General features: G+C 66.6%; 3 protein-coding genes across 3 annotated transcripts; 2 read left to right on the top strand and 1 right to left on the bottom strand.

Moving 5' to 3' along the window:
- The first annotated feature begins 382 nt into the window (after nt 1-382).
- Nucleotides 383-6428, top strand: LOC134173562 (PH and SEC7 domain-containing protein 1-like). The gene is made up of 12 exons (XM_062637678.1): nt 383-1373; nt 2263-2367; nt 2431-2511; nt 3196-3308; nt 3877-3935; nt 4017-4106; nt 4180-4223; nt 4302-4447; nt 4776-4977; nt 5048-5192; nt 5266-5394; nt 6168-6428. The coding sequence occupies exons 1-12, from the start codon at nt 565-567 to the stop codon at nt 6414-6416; spliced, it is 2172 nt and encodes a 723-aa protein (XP_062493662.1). The 5' UTR covers nt 383-564; the 3' UTR covers nt 6417-6428.
- A 3681-nt stretch (nt 6429-10109) lies between these two features.
- Nucleotides 10110-12439, bottom strand: TMEM127 (transmembrane protein 127). The gene is made up of 3 exons (XM_062637666.1): nt 12181-12439; nt 11020-11184; nt 10110-10476 (listed from the first exon to the last, which is right to left on the bottom strand). Exons 1-3 carry the CDS (start codon nt 12422-12424, stop codon nt 10169-10171), a joined length of 717 nt encoding a protein of 238 aa, XP_062493650.1. The 5' UTR covers nt 12425-12439; the 3' UTR covers nt 10110-10168.
- Nucleotides 12440-12489: 50 nt separating this feature from the next.
- Nucleotides 12490-18771, top strand: CIAO1 (cytosolic iron-sulfur assembly component 1). The gene is made up of 7 exons (XM_062637677.1): nt 12490-12664; nt 14411-14559; nt 15748-15859; nt 15936-16024; nt 16670-16871; nt 18348-18435; nt 18535-18771. The coding sequence occupies exons 1-7, from the start codon at nt 12526-12528 to the stop codon at nt 18764-18766; spliced, it is 1011 nt and encodes a 336-aa protein (XP_062493661.1). The 5' UTR covers nt 12490-12525; the 3' UTR covers nt 18767-18771.
- Nucleotides 18772-19492: the final 721 nt, after the last annotated feature.

Here is a 19492-nt window from a genome sequence, read left to right as displayed (position 1 = left end):
CGGTTGCTTCCCCCCCCTCGGAGGTGCCCCCAGACCCCCCCCCCCTGCCCAGGGCACTTCCTCCCCCTCCTTCCTCTTCCTCTTTCCTCCTCTGGTCCCTCCCCCCCCCCCCCCCCCGTGTCCTCTTCCTCTTCCCTCTCCCCCTCTCCCTTCTTCCTCCTTCTCCCTCTTCCTCCTTCCTCCCTTCTCCTCCCCCCCGCAGCCCCCTCTCACCCCTCTCCCTCCCCACACCCAGAAGCCGCAGCGCTGGCACCGGCCATGGGGCTGCCGGGGACCCCCAACACCCCCAGCACCAACACCAGCACCAACACCAGCACCACCAACACCACCAACACCAGCACCAACACCCCCAACACCACCAGCACCAACACCAGCACCAGCACCACCAACACCCCCAACACCATCAGCACCAACACCAGCACCAGTGACCCCAGCACCAGCAGCTCCGGTAACCCCAGCTCCAGGGTCCTGGCTGCTCAGGACGCCATCGTCTTCTCAGGGGTGGGTGCGGAAGGGGTGACCCCCCCGAGCACAGACACCAGGCTCTCGCCCAAGCCCGTGCCCATGGATGAGAACATCTCCCACGGGCACCAAGGCCCTGGATCCACATCCAGGAGCCTCTTCCCAGTGTCCATGGGCGGGAGCATCTCAGCCGTGCCCAGGGATGAAAACATCGCCCACAAGTACCAAGCCCGCGGACCCACATCCAGGAGCATCTCCCACGTGCCCACGGATGAGGACATCTCCCCCGGGTCCATGCCCGTGGGTGCCAGCTCCTCGCTCCAGCACCGGGAGCCCGATGGCAGTGATGAGGAGGATGATGCTGATGAAGGCACCGACAGCGGCTCTGAGGAGGACGAGGATGAAGATGAGGAGGAGCCCCATTTCCACACCAATCCCCTGTTCCAGAGCCCCCTCCAGCCCCCAGACCCGGAGCTCGGTGCCCCCCTGGCTCTGCCCCCCAGCTCTGGGCACCCCCCCGGGCTGCTGCTGCGATGGGGGGGCTGGGACCCCCCTGGGCCCCTGACACCCACAGAGTCCACCCATAGATCCCCCATCCCCATAACACCCATAGAGCCCCCCCATAGACCCCCCAGCTCCATAACACCCATAGAGCCCCCCCATAGACCCCCCAGCTCCATAACACCCATAGAGCCCCCCCATAGACCCCCCAGCCCCACAACCCCCATAGACCCCGCCCAGCCCCCCCCCAGCCCCACAGATGCCCCACAGCAGCCGCTGGGAGAGGGGTCCCCGCCCCCCTCCCCACCGCGGGGTTCCCCCCTCCCGGGCCATGGCTCTGCCCCGGGCCCCCCCCCCCAGCAGGAGCTGCCCCCCGAGACGCCCGCGGAGCCCCCGCCCAGCGCCCAGGGGTGAGGACCCGGACCCGGGACCCCCAACCCCCCCCGAGCTCTGCCCTCCCGGTTCCTCCCCCTCCCGACCCCCCCCAACCCCGCTTCCCCTTCCCCCCATCCCCTTCCCCCCCCTTAAGCCCCCCCATCCCTTCCCACCCCCAACCCCGCTCTGCTCCATCCCCCCCATCCCCCCCATTGACCCCCCAATTCCATCCCATTCCCTCCCTTCCATTCCCCCCTTCACCCTCCCGACCCCCCAACCCCCCATCCCCTTCCCCCCCATCCCCCCCAGATGTAAGGCCCCCCCATCCCTTCCCACCCCCAACCCCGCTCTGCTCCATCCCCCCCATCCCCCCCATTGACCCCCCAATTCCATCCCATTCCCTCCCTTCCATTCCCCCCTTCACCCTCCCGACCCCCCAACCCCCATCCCCTTCCCCCCATCCCCCCCAGATGTAAGGCCCCCCCATCCCTTCCCACCCCCAACCCCGCTCTGCTCCATCCGTCCCCAAACCCGCCAACCCCCCCCTCTCCCCCCATTGACCCCCCCAATTCCACCCCATTCCCTCCCTTCCATCCCCCCCCCTTCCCCCCACCATTCCCGACTCCCCCAACCCCCCTTCCCCTCCCCCGAGTTAAGCCCCCCCCATCCTTCCCCCCCCCGCTCTGCTCATCCGCCCCCCCTCCCCCCATTGACCCCCCAATTCCATCCCATTCCCTCCCTTCCATTCCCCCCTTCACCCTCCCGACCCCCCCAACCCCTCATCCCCTTCCCCCCCATCCCCCCCAGAGTTAAGCCCCCCCCATCCCTTCCCCCCCCAACCCCGCTCTGCTCCATCCCCCCCCATTGACCCCCCCAGTTCCACCCCATTCCCTCCCCCCCCCCAACCTCTCCCTCCCGCTGCAGGAGCCCCCCGGGGGGGTCCCGTTCCCACGCTCGCCTCCTGGCTTCGCGCCTCTTCCGCCTCGACGGCGTCCGCAGGTCCGAGGTGGCCGCGTTCCTGCGCCGGGGGTAAGGGGGGGGCCGGGGGGGGGGAGCCGCGTCCGGGCCCCGGCTCCAGCTCAGCCCCCCCAGGGACGGGTTCAGCGCGATGGTGGCGCGGGAGTACCTGGAGTGGTTCCAGTTCGGGGGGCAGGAGCTGGACCAGGCGCTCAGGTAGCGATGGGGGGGCAGAGATGGGGGCAGCGGCAGAGACAGGGGGGATACGGGGGGGGGGGGGGGTGAAGGGGGGGGATGGGGGGGTTTGGGGTGAATTGGGGGGGTTTGGGGTGAATTGGGGCGGGTTTGGGGTGAATTTGAGAGGGTTTGGGGTGAATTGGGGTGGGTTTGGGGTGAATTGGGGAGGGTTTGGGGTGAATTGGGGCAGTTTGGGGTGAATTGGGGCGGGTTTGGGGTGAATTGGGGCGGGTTTGGGGTGAATTGGGGCGGGTTTGGGGCGAATTGGGGCGGGTTTTGGTGCATTGGCGCGGGTTTGGGGTGAATTGAGGCGGGTTTGGGAGGGTTTGGGTTGGATTTGGGGTGAATTGGGGTGGGTTTGGGGTGAATTGGGGCGAGTTTGGGGTGAATTGGGGCGGGTTTGGGGTGAATTGGGGGGGTTGGGGGTGAATTGGGGCGGGTTTGAGGTGAATTTCAGAGGGTTTGGGGTGAATTGGGGCGGGTTTGGGGGGAATTGGGTTGGATTTGGGGTGAATTGGGGCGGGTTTGGGGTGAATTGGGTTGGATTTGGGGTGAATTGGGGCGGGTTTGGGGTGAATTGGGTTGGATTTGGGGTGCATTGGGGCGGGTTTGGGGTCCCGGGGGTGCTGGGGGGGCCGGGTCCCGCTGCCACCCCCCCCCCAGGAGCTTCCTGCGGGCGCTGGCGCTGTCGGGGGAGACGCAGGAGCGGGAGCGCGTCCTCGGGCACTTCTCGCGGCGCTTCCACAGCTGCAACCCCGGAGCCTTCCCCTCGCCCGGTGAGCCCCGAGCGCCCCGAGACCCACAGGGACCCATAGGGACCCACAGGGACCCACAGGGACCAATGGAGACCAATAGCACCCATAGAAACCCATAGCACCCATAGCCACCCATGGCATCCATAGAGACCGATAGAAACCCAGAGACACTCAGAGACACCCAGGGACACCCATAGAGACCTAGAGATACCCATAGCACCAATAGATACCCACAGAGACCCAGAGACACCCATAGCACCCATAGAGACCCATAGCACCCAGAGACACCCATAACACCCATAGGCACCCACAGCACCCATAGAGACCCATAGCACCCATAGACACTCATAGACACCCATAGCACTCATAGACATCCATAGCTCCTATAGACACCCATAGACAACCATAAAGACCCATAGAGATCCACAGACTTCCGCAGACACCCATAGCACCCATAGCACCCATAGCACCCACAGATACCCCCTGAGCCCCCCCCTCCCCTCCCAGCTCTATGGGGCCCCCATTGGCCCCCACTGGTGCTGATGGGGCCGGGCGTCCCCCCCGGGGGCTCCCCCCCGCTGCCCCCCAGACGCGGTTCACTCCCTGACCTGTGCCCTGATGCTGCTCAACACCGACCTCCACGGGCAGGTGAGGAGCGGGGGGACCCCCGCGTGTGCCCCCCACGGCGGGGTGCGGGGGGGCAGCCCCCCCACGCCCCCTGCCCTGCAGCGCCTCGGCCGCCCCATGAGCAGCGCCCAGTTCGTGGCCAACCTGCGCGGGATGATGGACGGGGAGGACTTCCCCCGGCAGCAGCTCCAGGTGCGGGGGGGACCGGGGGGGGGGGGCACCGCTGGGCCCCCGGAGCCCCCCCTGAGCCCCGGCTCCCCCCCAGGCTCTCTACGGCTCCATCCGCAGGCAGGAGCTGCCGTGGGCGCTGTGAGTGCGGGGCTATGGGGGGAGCGGGGGGGGGACAGACACGGGGGGGCTCCCGTGATGCTGAGCCCCCCCCCGCAGGGATGATGAGGATGGGCAGGAGGAGGAGCCCCCCCCCGGCCCCAGGAGCAGCGAATCCCGGCCGGAGCTGCCGGGGGGGGCCGCGGCCGTCACCCACCGGGGCTGCTTGGCCAGGAAGGTGCTGGCCGAGGCCGAGGGCAAAAAGGGTGAGTGGGGAGGGGGGGTGTCCATGGGGCAGATTGGGGGGGTTGGGGGTCCAGTTGTGGGGTCCATTGGGGGGGGGGTGGTGATTTTGGGCTCCGTTGGGGTCCGCAGCTGTGGGGGCTCAGCCCCTTTTGGGGTGAATTGGGGGGGGTGATTTTGGGCTCCGTTGGGGTCCGCAGGGTCAGATTTGGGGGTGCCCATCTCGGGGGGCTCACAGCAGCCCAGCCTCGGGCGGCTCCATTGGGGACCCATGGGGGTGTGGGTGGCGGGGGCACGATCCGGGGGGTTCCGCTCCCCAGCTCCAACCCCCCCCCCCCCCGTGCCCCCCAGCGCCGTGGGGCAGACGCGGCTGGAAGCGCTTCGAGGCGGTGCTGGAGGGGACCCTCCTGCACCTGCGCAGGGCGGGGGCCCCCCCCGAGGCGCCGCTGGGGGTGCACCACGCTCTGGCCGAGCGCGCCCCCGCTTACACCAAGCGCCCCGACGTGTTCCGCCTGCGCGCGGCCGACGGGAGCCGCTTCCTCTTCCAAGCGCCGTGAGTTGGGGGGGGGGGGGGTCCCGGTTTTGGGGGGGGGGGCGGCCCCGGTGACCCCCCCCCGCCGCAGGACGCCCCGGGAGATGCTGGCCTGGATCGCGCGCCTCAACCTGGCGGCCGCGCTCCTCTCCGCGCCCCCGTTCCCCGCCGCCGTCGGGTCCCAGCGCGGCCCCGCGCGGCCCCTGCTGCCCGCGGCGCTCAGCCGCAGCCCCCCGGTGAGCACCGGGAAAGGGGGGGACGGGGACGGGAGGCCCCGGGGAGTCCCCCCCTGAGCCGGTGCCGCCGCAGGAGGAGCAGCGCCGGAGCCACGCGGCCTGGATGGAGCGGGTGGAGCGGGAGCTGCGGCAGCGGCAGCGCCACGGGCCCGGCCCCGACCCGCGGCAGCACCGGCGGGACACGGAGCTGCTGCTGCACGAGGTGAGGGGAGCGGCGCCGCTGGGGGGGGCGCATCCAGCCCGGTCCTGGCCCGGGGCGGAGGTGGTGCTGCGGGGTACGGGGGTGCTGCGCCCATGGGGACACCGGGGCCACGGGGACACCGTTGTGGCCGTGGTGAGGTTGGTACGGGCACGGCAGCACCGGGGCCGCGGTGGCACCGATATTGCCCTTGGTGACACGGGGCCGTGGTGGCTCCATTGTGCCCACGGTGACCCTGTTCTGGCCATGGGGGCTCCATTGTGCCCATGGTGACCCTGTTTTGGCCATGGTGGCACCATTGTGCCCATGGTGACCCTGTTCTGGCCTTGGTGGCACCATTGTGCCCATGGTGACCCTGTTCTGGCTATGGCAGCACCATTGCCCCCATGGTGACCCTGTTCTAGCCATGGTGGCTCCATCGTCCCCATGGTGACCCTGTTCTGGCCACGATGGCTCCATTGTGCCCATGGTGACCCTGTTCTGGCCATGGTGGCTCCATTGTCCCCACGGTGACCCTGTTCTGGCCATGGTGGCACCATTGTGCCCATGGTGACCCTGTTCTGGCTATGGCAGCACCATCACCCCATGGTGACCCTGTTCTGGCCGTGGGGGCTCCATTGTCCCCATGGTGGCACCATTGTCCCCACTCTGACCCCGCTGTCCCCGCGCTGACCCCGCTGTCCCCACGCTGACCCCGCTGTCCCCGCGCTGACCCCGCTGTCCCCGCGCTGACCCCGCTGTCCCCGCGCTGACCCCGTTGCGGTGCCCCCCCGCAGCGCCGGCGCTACGAGACCTACGTGCGGGTGCTGGACTCGTGGCTCCGCGGCCGGGCCGAGCCGGGCCGGGAGGCGGAGGCGGAGCCGGGAGCGCCCCCCCGGGCCCCCCCCGCGCTGAGCAGGGCGCGCTCCAGCCCCTCCCTGGGCCCCGGCCCCGCCGCGGCCCCCCCCGCCCGCGTCCGCAGGAACGAGTCCGAGCGGAGAACGCTGCGGAGCCTCCTGGCCCGGCGGCTGCGGGAGCGGCCCTGAGCGGGGCGGGCACGGGGGGAGCGGTGCGGGAATGGGGGGGGAGAGGGATGGGAATGGGGGGGAGCGGTGCGGGAATGGGGGAAACAGGACAGGAATGGGGGGGAGCAGTGCAGGAATGGGGGGGGAGCGGGATGGGAATGGGGGGGGAGCAAGACGGGAATGGGGGGGAAGCGGGATGGGAATGGGGGGGAGTGGGATGGGAATGGTTGGAAGCAGTGCAGGAATGGGAGGGGAGCGGGATGGGAATGGGGGGGAGCAAGACGGGAATGGGGGGGAGAGGGATTGGAATGGGGGAAGCAGGACGGGAATGGGGGGGAGCGGTGCGGGAATGGGGGGGGAGCGGTGCAGGAATGGTTGGAAGCAGTGCAGGAATGGGGGGGGAGCGGGATGGGAATGGGGGGGAGAGGGATGGGAATGGGGGGAGCGGTGTGGGAATGGGGGGGGGAGAGGGATGGGAATGGGGGGGAGCGGTGCGGGAATGGGGGGAAGCAGTGCAGGAATGGTTGGAAGCAGTGCAGGAATGGGGGGGGAGCGGGATGGGAATGGGGGGAAGCAGTGTGGGAATGGGGAGGAGCAGAATGGGAATGGGGGGGAGTGGGATGGGAATGGGGGGGGAACAAGACGGGAATGGGGGGGAAGCGGTACGAGTGGCCCTCGGGCACCACCAGCACTTGGGGGGGGGGGTTGGGAGCAATGTGGGAAACTCAGGGAGACCCCCCCAAAACGGGCGGGGGTCACAGCCCCCCCCCGCTGCTGCTGCAATAAAGGTTTGTGACCAGCACGGCCCCCCTGTGTCCCCAAATGACCCGAGGGGGGGACACAGACATGGGGGGGGGGGGCAGGTGTAGACAGGGGGGTAACAATCATGTCACCCATAGAGAAAAACCTCTTCTGGAGGGGGGATCCAGTCATTGGATGGATCCAGACCCCCCGCACCCTTTCCCATGATCCAACGGCTTTAAGGTGGGGATTCACATTTATATGGGATATTTGGGGTCAGTTCCTAAGGGGGGGTTAAAGGTGGGGTTGCAGGAGGGGTGCACCCCATTAATGCTGCCACAGGGACAGCCCCTATTGGGGTTCCTGAAGGTGGGAAGTGAAACGGGATCCCGGGAGGGGGGTTCGGCTGCGGCTGGGGCATGAGCCCCCCTCGGGCCAGAATCTGGCAGGATGAAGCCCAGGAACACCAGCACGGTGAAAACCCATCCCATGGATGCTTATGGGGAGCAAGGGGGTTATGGGGGTCACAGTGGGCAATGTGGGATTAGGGGGATCAGTGAAGGGTTTTGAGGGGCAATGGGGAGTTCTGGGGGACGATGGGGTGTGGACAGGGGGGTTATGGAGCCAGGCTGAGGACACTGGGGCTGTTCAGCCTGGAGAAGAGAAGCTGCGTGGAGACCTCAGAGCAGCTTCCAGTGTGTGAAGGGGGCTGCAAGGATGCAGGAGAGGGGCTCTTCATCAGGGACTGTAGGGATGGGACAAGGGGTGATGGGTTCAGACTGAAAGAGGGGGAGTTCAGGTTGGAGATAAAGAAGAAGTGATTTATGTGAGGGTGGTGGAGCCAGGGCAGAAAGCTGCTGCTGGGCATCACCTGCACACAGCACCCTCCCCAGCAGCGCTATGGCAATGCATCCATGCTTTGCCACCCAAACCTACCTCTGTGCTACTCCTCCATGGCTCACAGGGTGCACACCTCCAGCCCTGCTCCCAGTCCCAAAGCACCCGTAGAGGAAGTGCTGCTGGGGAGCCCTTACAGCTGGTCTCCTCCAGAATGCTGCCAGCAACGGCTTAAACCACACCAGGCACCCAGAGCCCCACTGGTGCAGCACCCAAGTGCTGGGTGCCCTCGAGGGTGCTGGAGCACGCAAGCATCCAGCCCCTGCTCCCCCAAGGTGAAGAGCCAGGATGGAAACCAGGAGCTGGGCACGGTCCTGCCCCTGCTGCCTTCCAGATCAGCACCTCCAGCATCGACATCCTCCCCTCCCGACCCACCTGCACCTCCCTCTGTGCAGAGCCTCCCTGGACAGCGCTCTCCAGGGCCCCACAAAGCAAAGTGATGCTGAACCTCAGGGGCCCAGAGAAGCTGTGGCTGCCCCATCCCTGGCAGTGCTCAAGGCCAGGTTGGACACAGGGGCTCGGAGCAAGCTGCTCTATGGAAGGGGTCCCTGCCCGTGGCAGCGGTTGGAGCTGGAGGAGCTTTAGGGTCCCTTCCAACCCAACCCAGGCTGGGGTTCTGGAGGGCAGTGTGTACGGGCAGGGGTTTACATGGGGCAATAGGGGATTACACCGCCCCCCCCCTTTCCCCAGCACAAAGCCAGGCTCCACACAGCTCTTGCACCCCCTTTATTCCCCCCAAGCGGGGCTGGGGGAGCCCATCCCCGGTTCCCACCTCGCTCCCGGTAGGAAGCGATGCCCCGGGCCCGAGTGAGGGGGGGTTTGTGCAGGAACCCCGAGTGCTTGTGCCCGGATGGGGACGCTCGAGGCCCCTCCTGCAGCTCAGAATCCCAAACTTCTCCAGGCAGAGGCCGGCAGGCTCCCGTTGAGGGGCTGCAGGGGCCGATTCCCCCCCTTCGGAGCCTCTCCAGGCGCAGGCAGCGCTTCCCGGAGCCGGTTTCATGCCCCAGCCGGAGCCCCGGAGCGCGGCCGGAGCTCTTGCATAGCTGCTGCGGGTGCAGGGAGCGGGGGAAAGGGACGAGCTGGGCTAAACAGCAACAAAACAGGGAATAAAAGCATGAGAGGGATGGATGGGAACCTACACGGAGCGACGTTCCAGTCCCAAACCTCCTTCTCTAAGCCCTCCGCGGATCCAGGCTCGAGGACGGCAGCGCTGCGGTGCTTGGGTTGATGTGTCCCTGGGGGGGGGGGCCTTTGGCTGCTTGAATTGCTTTAAACTGCCCCAAAATCCTGCTCCATCCCTGCAGCGACCTCCTCCTCCAGGCCTGGCGCTGCCGGGCTCCGTTTTCCCCTCGGCTCTCCGGTGCTGCCAGGGAGGTGCTGGCTCCAGGGCCGGCGCTCCTCAGTGTTCGTGCTGGGAACCGGGATCATCAGCGAAGAGCGGGGCACGGAAACACCGAGAGCAATGGAAGCGGGGGCAAAAAGCAGGAGTTTGGCTGGCGTGGGGGGCGGGATCTTGCATAAAACCACGGGCAGAGGCCGCTTTCCCAGCCGGGAGCCGGCGCTGTGCCCAAACGTGGGTTAAACCCCCCCCAATCGGCTCAATGGGGGGGGGGGGACGGGATAAAAGCTGCCCCCAGACCTGCTGCCGGGGGGGGCAAAGAGCTTCTGGGGGTGATAAGTCCCATGTGTCGGTCCCGAATCCGTCCCCATCCCACCCGGAGCCTGAACTAAAGTGCAAACCAGGGAGCGGTGTTGGCGGCGGTGGTGGTGTGGGTCGGGCTCCATCCCGCAGCGCTGGGGTAGAGATCCCGATGAACCGCTGTAAATAGAGACACCGGTGATGGGACGGCTCGGTGGAGGGGGGGGGGACCGGAGCTCAACGGGGCGCTGGATTCCCTCCTTCCCTCCGCGGGAGAGCTCCAAGGGGATAAAACCCCGGGAAGGAGCCGCCCCAACGCTCCTTCCACCAAGAGGGTTCCAAATCGGAGTCCATGGAAGAGATGGGAGGAGGACACGGATGGGCTGAGCCGACAAGGTCCTTCCTCTGGGGCAGGGCAGGGCGGTGGGGGGGGGGGGAAGAGTGATGGAGTTGGGGGTGCGGATGGAGGGGGGGGGCAGAGGAAGCGGCGCCGGGCTCAGGGGGTGTAGGCCGGCGGCGGTTGGAACTGGTTGATGACCTCGTACTCGGCGGGGTAGGGTTCGTTCTCCTCCATCTCGGAGAGCAGCTCCAGGGCCTGCTCCTCCTCCTCGGTGGGGTAATGGCGCAGGAGGTTGGCGGCCGTGGCCAGGATGGAGGCGCCGCCGGCGCCCGCTACCAGGTAGAAGCTGACGGCGAAGGTGACGTAGACCTGGGAGCCGTGGTACTTCTTGTGCTGCTGCTGCTGCGCCAGGATGAGCTCCGAGGCCCAGTAGCAGAACCCGATGACGGTGGCGCACTGCAGGACTGCGGGGGGGGGGAGAGCAGAGACCCTGAGCGAGCCCCGGGGGCAGAGCTGGGGATGCTCCAGATCCATCGGGATAGGGGGGAAAGGCAGGAGGAGCACAGGGGGAGGTGGGTTAGGGTCGGAAAGGGGGCTTTATGGGAGCTCATAGGAGCAGCAGGGATGAATCATTGCTCCATGGGGAAGGGGGATGAGCTGCTCAGGGCTCAGCTGGGAATTCCAGAAGGGATAAGGGATATCAAAGCTCCTTTGATCTCCGGGGTCAAAAACATAGGGCCTTTCTCCCCTGAGAGGCTCTAGGACATCTCTTTAAGGACTAAGACCCACCAAGGGACACTTAATGTTCACCCCTAACCATCCCCACCAAGATTTAACTCCATTATCACCACGGAAGGTGAAACCCAGTGCAGGGGCGGCCCTGTAGGACGGGAAGCACAGCAAGGATCCAAGGCATGGAAAACACCCTCTGGGGGCTTTTCCTTCCATCCTTTGAAGGTCCGGGATGGAAACCCAGCCCAGCACGGGCTGCTCCTGCAGGGATTTACCTGTGAGGATGTGAGCGAACGCGTAGCGCCGGGTGATCTTCAGCGCCGGGTGCTTGGGTCCGAAGACATCCAGGAGAAAAGCGGAGAGGCTGCAGATGATTCCCAGGAAGCAGAAGGCGGCGATGACCCGGAGCAGCAGCACGGTCTGCGGGTTCATGCAGTAATCTGCGAGGGGAGGGAGAGAGCACCACAGAACGCTGCTTTTCCACCCAAACCCAGCAAGGGGCAGAGCGCTGCGTGGGGCAGTGACAGGCGGGAGGGAAGGAAGGGGATCCAAAGGGACCTTGCTCCTGGGGAAGGGCAATCCCCAGCACAGACACAGCCTGGGGGAGCCTGGAGAGGAGAAGGACTTGGGGGTGTTGGGTGAGGAGAAGCTCCCCATGAGCCGGCTTCAGTGAGCGCTTGAGCCCAGAACCCCCCCAGTGCTGGGCTGCACCCCCAGAGCGTGAGCAGCAGCTCAGGGAGGGGATCCTGCCCCTCTACTCTTGTGAGCCCCCGCTGCAGCCCTGTGTGCAGTGCTGGGGTCCCCAACATGAGGACATGGAGCTGTTGGAGCAAGGCCAGAGGAGGCCATGGAGATGCTGCGAGGGCTGGAGCAGCTCTGCTCTGGAGTCAGGCTGAGAGAGCTGGGCTGGGGCAGCCTGGACAAGAGAAGGCTCCTGAAGGGGAGACCTGAGAGCAGCTCCAGTGCCTGAAGGGGCTGCAGGAAACCTGGAGAGGGGCTTGGGACAAGGGATGTAGGGACAGGCCAAGGGGAATGGCTTTAACCTGCCAGAGGGGAGACTGAGATGAGCTCTTAGGCAGAAGCTCTTCCCTGGGAGGGTGCTGAGGCGCTGGCACAGGGTGCCCAGAGAAGCTGTGGCTGCCCCATCCCTGGCAGTGCTCAAGGCCAGGTTGGACACAGGGGCTTGGAGCAAGCTGCTCCGGTGGAAGGGGTCCCTGCCCATGGCAGGGGTTGGAGCTGGATGAGCTTTAAGGTCCCGTCCATCCCAAGCCACCCCCCGGTTCCACGCCTGGGTCACCCAGCAGCTCGCGTTAGGATCAATGGATTCGTGCTTCTCCCGTTCCCCTCGGGCTCAGCCAGCACCGGAGCGGCCCGGGCAGGGGCTGAAGCCTCAAGGGAGGTACCGGAGGGGGGACGCGCTCCCTGCCCGGCCTCACCTCGGAGCAGCTCGGGGTCAACGTAACCCAGGACATCGGCGACGCCGAGCTCCTGCCGGGCGCACGTCCCGCCGTGGATGCGGAGCCAGGCGGGCTCGGCCAGCGCCGTGCAGAGCGCGGTGATGGAGAGGGCGCCGGGCAGCGCCGAGGCCAGGCTCCGCTCCGGCTGCTTCGGGAGCCCCCCGCCCGCCGCCCCCCGGCGCCGCCGCCCGCCGGGCAGCCCCGGCCCGCCCGGGGTGTACATGGGGCCCGAAGCCGCCTCTCCGCCTCAGCGCCCGCCGCTTCCGCCCCACCGCGGAGCGCTCCGCATCCGGGGCGCGCTGACGCCACATCCGGAGCGCGGCCATGAAGGAGGCGCTGGAGCTGCTGTGCCGGCTCCCCGCGCACCCCGAGTCCCGGTGCTGGTTCCTGGCCTGGAGCCCCGGGGGGGGGCTCCTGGCGTCGTGCGGCGGGGACCGGGCGGTGCGAGTGTGGGGCAGGGAAGGTGAGAGGGGGAGCCGGGAGGGGCGGGGCCGGGGGCGAGAGGGGGCGGGGTCTGTAGTTGGTGGGCGGGGCCAAACGGGGGAGGGCGGGGCTTAAAGGGAGGGACGGGGCCGGGGGCGCGAGGGGCCGGGGTCTATAGTTGGTGGGCGGGGCCAAACGGAGGGGGGCTTAACGGGAGGGGCGGGGACAGAGGTGCGAGGGGGCGGGGTCTATAGTGGGGGGGGCCGCGGGAAGGGGGGGCGGGGCTTAACGGGAGGGGCGGGGACAGATCGGCGAGGGGGCGGGGTCTATAGTTGGCGTGCGGGGCCAAACAGGAGGGGCGGGGACAGAGGTGTGAGGGGGCGGGGTCTATAGTGGGGGGGCGGGGCTTAATGGGAGGGGCGGGGACAGAGGCATGAGGGGGCGGGGTCAATAGTTGGCGGGCGGGGCCAAACGGGGGGAGGGCGGGGCTTAACGGGAGGGGCGGGGGCAGAGGCACGAGGGGGCGGGGCCAAACGGGGGGGGGGGCTTAACGGGAGGGGCGGGGACAGAGGCGTGAGGGGGCGGGGTCTATAGTTGGCGGGCGGGGCCAAAAGGTGGGGCGGGGCTTAACGGGAGGGGCGGGGGCAGAGGCACGTAGGGGGTGGGGTCTATAGTTGGCAGGCGGGGCCAAACGGGGAGGGCGGGGCTTAACGAGAGGGACGGGGACAGAGGCGCGAGGGGGCGGGGCCAAAGGCGGGGGGGGCTTAACGGGAGGGGCGGGGACAGAGGCGTGAGGGGGCGGGGTCTATATTTGGCGGGCGGGGCCAAAGGGGGGGGGGCGGCTTAACGGGAGGGGCGGGGACAGAGGCACGAGGGGGCGGGGTCTATAGTTGGTGGGCGGGGCCAAACGGGGGGGGGCTTAATGGGAGGGGCGTGATCGGGGGGGGAGGAAGGGATGGGGACAGAGGAGGGATTAGGGCGGGGCTGCGGAGAGGGGGCGGGGCTATGATTGATGGGGCGGGGCTGAGGAGGAGGCGGAGCCAGAGGGGAACGTGGGAGGAGCTTTGATTGTGGGCGTGACCAGGAGGTGCGATGAGGGCGGGGTTGAGGGGCGTGGCTGGGAGGAAGAGGGCGGGGCTATAATAGGTGGGCGGGGCTGAGAAGGAGGCGGAGGCAGAGGGAGGCGTGGGAGGAGCTTTAATTGGGGGCGTGACCAGGAGGTGCGATGAGGGCGGGGTTGAGGGGCGTGGCTGGGAGAAAGAGGGCGGGGCTATGATTGGTGGCTGGGGCTGAGGAGGCGGAGCCAGAGGGGAACGTGGGAGGAGCTTTGATTGGGGGCGTGACCAGGAGGTGCGATGAGGGCGGGGTTGAGGGGGTGACAGGCGTGGCTGGGATAAAGAGGGCGGGGCTATAATTAGTGGGCGGGTCTGAAAAGGAGGCGGGGGTGGAGGGAGGCGTGGGAGGAGCTTTGATGGGGGCGTGGCCAGGCAGAGCGATGAGGGCAGGGTTGAGGGAAAGGGGGCGTGGCTGGGAGAAAGAGGGCGGGGCTATGCTTGGTGGGCGGGGCTGAAATGGAGGCGGAGCCAGAGGGGAACGTGGAAGGAGCTTTGATTGGGGGCGTGGCCAGGAGGTTCGATGAGGGCGGGGTTGAGGGGGGGAAGGGGGCGTGGCTGGGAGAAAGAGGGCGGGGCTATGGTGGGAGAAAGAGGGGGGCGTGGCCAGGCGGAGCGATGAGGGCGCGGTTGGGGGGGGCGTGGCCGTGACGTCAGGCGCGCTGTGCCCGCAGGGTCGGGCTGGTCGTGCCGCGCCGTGCTGGTCGAGGGGCACCAGCGCACGGTGCGCAGGGTGGCCTGGTCCCCCTGCGGCACTTACCTGGCCTCCGCCAGCTTCGACGCCACCACCTGCATCTGGAAAAAGCAAGAGGATGGCTTCGAGGTGGGGCACCCCCTCGTGGCCCCCAAAACCTTCCTCTGCCCCCCCAGCTTCCCCCACTGAGGCCCCCGATCTCCACCCCGTGCCCCACAACAACCCCCGCGTGAGCACAGACACCCTCCCGTGACCCACAGCATCCCTCTGTACCCCCCAATAGACCTCCCTGTGCTTCCCAACCCTGCCCTGTGACCCCAGCATCCTTTTGTGTTCTCCAACCCATGCCCTACAATGCCCCCCCGAGCACCCCAATATCCCCCAAGCCCCCATTCCCACCCCATGTCCCCCAATGCCCCCCCGAGCACCCCAACATCCCCCATGCTCCCCAAGCCCCCAGTCCCACCTGATGTCCCCCAGTGCCCCTCCTGAGCACCCCAGTATCCCCCATGCTTCCCAACTCCCCCACTCCCACCCCATATCCCCCAGTGCCCCCCCTTGAGCACCCCAACATCTCCCATGCTCCCCAAGTCCCCAGTCTCACCCCATGCCCCCCAATACCTCCACTGAGCACCCCAACATCTCCCATGCTCCCCCCAAGCCCCCATTCCCACCCCATGCCCCCCAACGCCCCCCCTGAGCACCCCCACATCTCCCATGCTCCCCAACTCCCCCACTCCCACCCTATATCCGCCAGTGCCCCCCCACTGAGCACCCCAACATCCCCCATGCTCCCCAAGCCCCCCAATCCCACCCCATGTCCCCCAATCCCCCCCGAGCACCCCAACATCTCCCATACTCCCCAAGCCCCCACTCCCACCCCATGCCCCCCAACGCCCCCCCGAGCACCCTAACATCCCCCATGCTCCCCAAGCCCCCCAGTCCCACCCCATATCCCTCAATGCCCCCCCGAGCATCCCAACATCCCCCATGCTCCCCAAGCCCCCCACTCCCACCCCACGCCCCCCAATGCCCCCCCTGAGCACCCCCACATCTCCCATGCTCCCCCCAAGCCCCCATTCCCACCCCATGCCCCCCAACGCCCTCCCTGAGCACCCCAACATCCCCAAGCCCCCAGTCCCACCCCATGTCCCCCAATGCCCCCCCGAGCATCCCAACATCCTCCAAGGCCCCAGTCCCACCCCACGTTCCCCAATACCGCCCCCGAGCATCCCAACATCTCCCATGCTCCCCAAGCCCCCACTCCCACCCCATGCCCCCCAATGCCCCTCCTCTCGGCTGTCCTGTGCCCCGCAGTGCATCACGACGCTGGAGGGCCACGAGAACGAGGTGAAGTCGGTGGCCTGGGCTCCCTCGGGCACCCTCCTGGCCACCTGCAGCCGGGACAAAAGCGTCTGGGTGTGGGAAGGTGAGGGGAGAGCAGGGGGTTGTGGGGGGACCCCCCAGCCCCAGGTTGTGTCACTGCCTCAGCCTCCTCTCCGCAGTGGATGAGGAGGAGGAGTACGAGTGCGTCAGCGTCCTCAACTCGCACACGCAGGACGTCAAGCACGTGGTGTGGCACCCAAACCAGGAGGTACGAGCGCCATGCCCAACGCGTGTCCCGGTGCTGGGAATGGGCCTGGGGAGAGGCGCCCTGGTCCTGTTCGGCTCCGGTGTCTCCCCATGGCTCCCAGCAAGGGGGAAGAGCAGGAACGGAGGGGAAGAAAAGTGGGATGAGATCTGGCTGGACAGTGAGGGGGGAATGGAGGCATGAGGTTCAGTGGGGCAAAGGGCTCACAACAACCCCTGCAACGCTCCAGGCTTGAGGAATTGTGGCTGGAAACTGCTGATGGGAAAGGGGCTGGGGGTGCTGAGTGATGGAGCTGAGCACGAGCAGCTTGTGCCCAGGCAGCCCCCAGCATCCTGGCCTGGAGCAGCACCAGTGCGGCAGCAGGGCCAGGGCAGGGCTGGGCTCTGCTCCCAAGGAACAAGGAATGGGACAAGAGGAAACGGCCTCAAGCTGCCCCAGGGCAGGTTTAGATGGAGCTGAGGAACAATTCCTGCCCCAGAGGGTGCTCAGGCATTGGAACAGGCTGCCCAGGGCAGGGCTGCAGTCACCGTCCCTGCAGTGCTCACACCCCCTCAGTGCCATGGGTCAGTGGTGGCCGTGGCAGTGCCGGGTAAGGGTTGGAGCGGGTGACCCTGAAGCTGTTTCCCATGGTTGCGTTGCGTGGCTCAGCTCCTGGCCTCGGCCAGCTATGACGACACGGTGAAGCTGTACCGGGAGGAGGAGGATGACTGGGTGTGCTGCGCCACGCTGGAGGGGCACCAATCCACCGTGTGGAGCGTGGCCTTCGACCGCAGCGGCGAGCGCCTGGCGTCCTGCAGCGACGACCGCACCGTGCGCGTGTGGCAGCGGTACCGGCCCGGTAACCAGCACGGTGAGCACCGGGTACCGAGGCGCTGGGGACAGAGCGGAGAGAAAGGAAAGGGCAGGGAAGGGGAAGGAGGAGCACATGGGAAGGGAAGGGAAAAGAGAAAGGGGGGGGGGGAGAGGAAGAGGAAGGAAGAGGGAGGAAAAAGGAAGAGAAGTGTAAGCAAGCAGAAAAGGGAAGAGCAGGCAGGGAAGGGAGGGATAAAGAGCAGGCAGGGATAGAAAAGAGATGTAGGGAGGGGAAAAGAGTGGGAAGGGAAGGGATGGGCAGGGAAGAGGAAGGGAAGGGAAGGGAAGGGAAGGGAAGGGAAGGGAAGGGAAGGGAAGGGAAGGGAAGGGAAGGGAAGGGAAGGGAAGGGAGAAAAGGCGGGAAAAGGAAGAGGAAGGAAGGGGGAAGAAAAAGGAAGAGAAGTGTAAGAGCAAGCAGAAAAGGAGCAGGGAAGAGGAAGGAAAAGAGCAAGCAGGAAAGGGAAGAGCAGGGAAGGGGAAGGAGGAGCAGACAGGGAAGGGAAAGGGAAGGGAAGGGAGAAAAGGCGGGGGGAAGAGTAAGAGGAAGGAAGGGGGAGGAAAAAGGAAGAGAGGTGTAAGAGCAAGCAGAAAAGAGCAGGCAGGGAAGGGAAAAGGAGGGAAAAGGGTGGGAAGGGAGGGATGAAGAGCAGGCAGGGATAGAAAAGAGATGGGAGGGGAAAAGAGTGGGAAGGGAAGGGATGGGCAGGGAAGAGGAAGGGAAAGAGCAAGCAGGGAAGGGAAGAGGAGAGAGGGAAGGGAAGGGAGAAAAGGCAGGGGGAAGAGGAAGAGGAAGGGGAAGGAAAAAGGAAGAGAAGGGCAAGAGCAAGCAGGGAAGGAAAGAGCAGGGAAGAGGAAGGAGGACAAGACTGAAGGGAAGGGAGAAAAGGCGGGGGGAAGAGGAAGAGGAAGGAAGGGGGAGGAAAAAGGAAAGGGTAAGAGCAAGCAGAAAAGGAAAGAGCAGGCAGGGAAGGGAAAAGAACAGGGAAAAGAGTGGGAAGGGAGGGATAAAGAGCAGGCAGGGATAGAAAAGAGATGATAGGGAGGGGAAAAGAGTGGGAAGGGAAGGGATGGGCAGGGAAGAGGAAGGGAAAGAGCAAGCAGGGAAGGGAAGAGCAGGGAAGGAGGAGGAGAGAGGGAAGGGAAGGGAAGGTGGGGGAAGAGGAAGGAAGGGGGAGGAAAAAGGAAGAGAAGTGTAAGAGCAAGCAGAAAAGAGCAGGCAGGGAAGGGAAAAGAAGAGGGAAAAGAAGAGGGAAAAGGGTGGGAAGGGAGGGATGAAGAGCAGGCAGCGATAGAAAAGAGATGGTAGGGAGGGGAAAAGAGTGGGAAGGGAAGGGATGGGCAGGGAAGAGGAAGGGCAAGAGCAAGCAGGGAAGGACATAAAGCAGGCAGGGAGGGAAAGGGCAGGAGGAAAGGGCTATAGGGTGGGCAGGGAGGGGAAGGAGCAGGGAGCTGAGGTCGCGCTCCCACCTGGCAGGGGTGGCCTGCAGCGGCGCGGAGCCCACGTGGAAGTGCATCTGCAACCTCTCCGGGTACCACACGAGGACCATCTACGACGTGGCCTGGTGAGCGCCGCCGCGGCCGCATCCCCGCATCCCCATCCCCGCATCCCCGCATCCCCATCCCTGCCCCTGCACCGCGCTGACACCGACCCTGCCCCGCAGGTGCCACCTCACCGGGGCGCTGGCCACGGCCTGCGGCGACGACGCCATCCGCGTGTTCGAGGAGGGCGCGGGGCAGGAGCCCAGCTTCAGCCTGGCCGCGCACGCACCGCGGGCCCACGCGCAGGACGTCAACTGCGTGGCCTGGAGCCCCACGGAGCCCGGGCTGCTGGCGTCGTGCGGCGACGACGGCGACATCGCCTTCTGGAGGTACCAGCGCCCCGAGGGCTGCTGAGCACGGCCCCGGCTTGGGGTGTGCCGGGGATGGGGTCCGGGTCTGCTCCATGTTCAATAAATCATGGGTCACGGAATGGTTTGGGATGGGAAGGACATTAACATCAGCCAGGTCCAGCCCCTGCCACGGGCAGGGACACCTTCCACTGGAGCAGCTTGCTCCAAGCCCCTGGGTCCAATCTGGTCTTGAACACTGCCAGGGATGGGGCAGCCACAGCTTCTCTGGGCACCCTGTGCCAGCGCCTCAGCACCCTCACATAAATCACTTCTTATCTCCAACCTGAACTCCCCGTTTCAGTCTGAACCCATCACCCCTTGTCCCATCCCTACAGTCCCTATGAAGAGCCCCTCTCCTGCATCCTTGCAGCCCCCTTCAGACACTGGAAGCTGCTCTGAGGTCTCCACACAGCTTCTCTTCTCCAGCCCCAATGTTCTCAGCCTGGCTCCATACGGGAGCTGCTCCAGCCCCTGAGCATCCTCGTGGCCTCCTCTGGCCTCACTCCACCAGCTCCATGTCCTGACGCTGGGGACCCCAGCACTGCACACAGGGCTGCAGGGGGGGTCTTCCCAGAGCGCAGCAGAGGGGCAGGATCCCCTCCCTGAGCTGCTGCTCACGCTCTGGGGGTGCAGCCCAGCACTAGGGGGGTTCTGGGCTCAAGCGCTCACTGAAGCCGGCTCATGTTCATTTTCTTCTCACCCAACACCCCCAAGTCCTTGAGCCTGGCAC

The sequence above is a fragment of the Pezoporus occidentalis genome, unplaced genomic scaffold (genome assembly GCF_034315485.1).
Source record: "Pezoporus occidentalis ecotype Australia unplaced genomic scaffold, CSIRO_AGI_Poc_V1 ctg532, whole genome shotgun sequence".
Classification (NCBI taxonomy): Eukaryota; Metazoa; Chordata; class Aves; order Psittaciformes; family Psittacidae; genus Pezoporus; species Pezoporus occidentalis.
Note: the sequence above shows the minus strand (reverse complement) of the source record. Positions and strands in the feature narration are given on the sequence as shown.

What these genes read in the sequence shown, in the direction of transcription:
- LOC134173562 (XM_062637678.1), top strand. Translation starts at nt 565, where the DNA reads ATGGATGAGAACATCTCCCACGGGCACCAAGGCCCTGGATCCACATCC. An exon ending in TCCCCCGGCAGCAGCTCCAG is followed by an intron (nt 4,107 to 4,179) that starts GTGCGGGGGGGA and finishes GCTCCCCCCCAG; the next exon opens with GCTCTCTACGGCTCCATCCG. An exon ending in CGCTTCCTCTTCCAAGCGCC is followed by an intron (nt 4,978 to 5,047) that starts GTGAGTTGGGGG and finishes CCCCCGCCGCAG; the next exon opens with GACGCCCCGGGAGATGCTGG.
- TMEM127 (XM_062637666.1), bottom strand. Translation starts at nt 12,424, where the DNA reads ATGTACACCCCGGGCGGGCCGGGGCTGCCCGGCGGGCGGCGGCGCCGG. An exon ending in TGACCCCGAGCTGCTCCGAG is followed by an intron (nt 11,185 to 12,180) that starts GTGAGGCCGGGC and finishes CTCCCCTCGCAG; the next exon opens with ATTACTGCATGAACCCGCAG. An exon ending in GTTCGCTCACATCCTCACAG is followed by an intron (nt 10,477 to 11,019) that starts GTAAATCCCTGC and finishes CCCCCCCCGCAG; the next exon opens with TCCTGCAGTGCGCCACCGTC.
- CIAO1 (XM_062637677.1), top strand. Translation starts at nt 12,526, where the DNA reads ATGAAGGAGGCGCTGGAGCTGCTGTGCCGGCTCCCCGCGCACCCCGAG. An exon ending in GCGAGTGTGGGGCAGGGAAG is followed by an intron (nt 12,665 to 14,410) that starts GTGAGAGGGGGA and finishes CTGTGCCCGCAG; the next exon opens with GGTCGGGCTGGTCGTGCCGC. An exon ending in CCGGCCCGGTAACCAGCACG is followed by an intron (nt 16,872 to 18,347) that starts GTGAGCACCGGG and finishes CCCACCTGGCAG; the next exon opens with GGGTGGCCTGCAGCGGCGCG.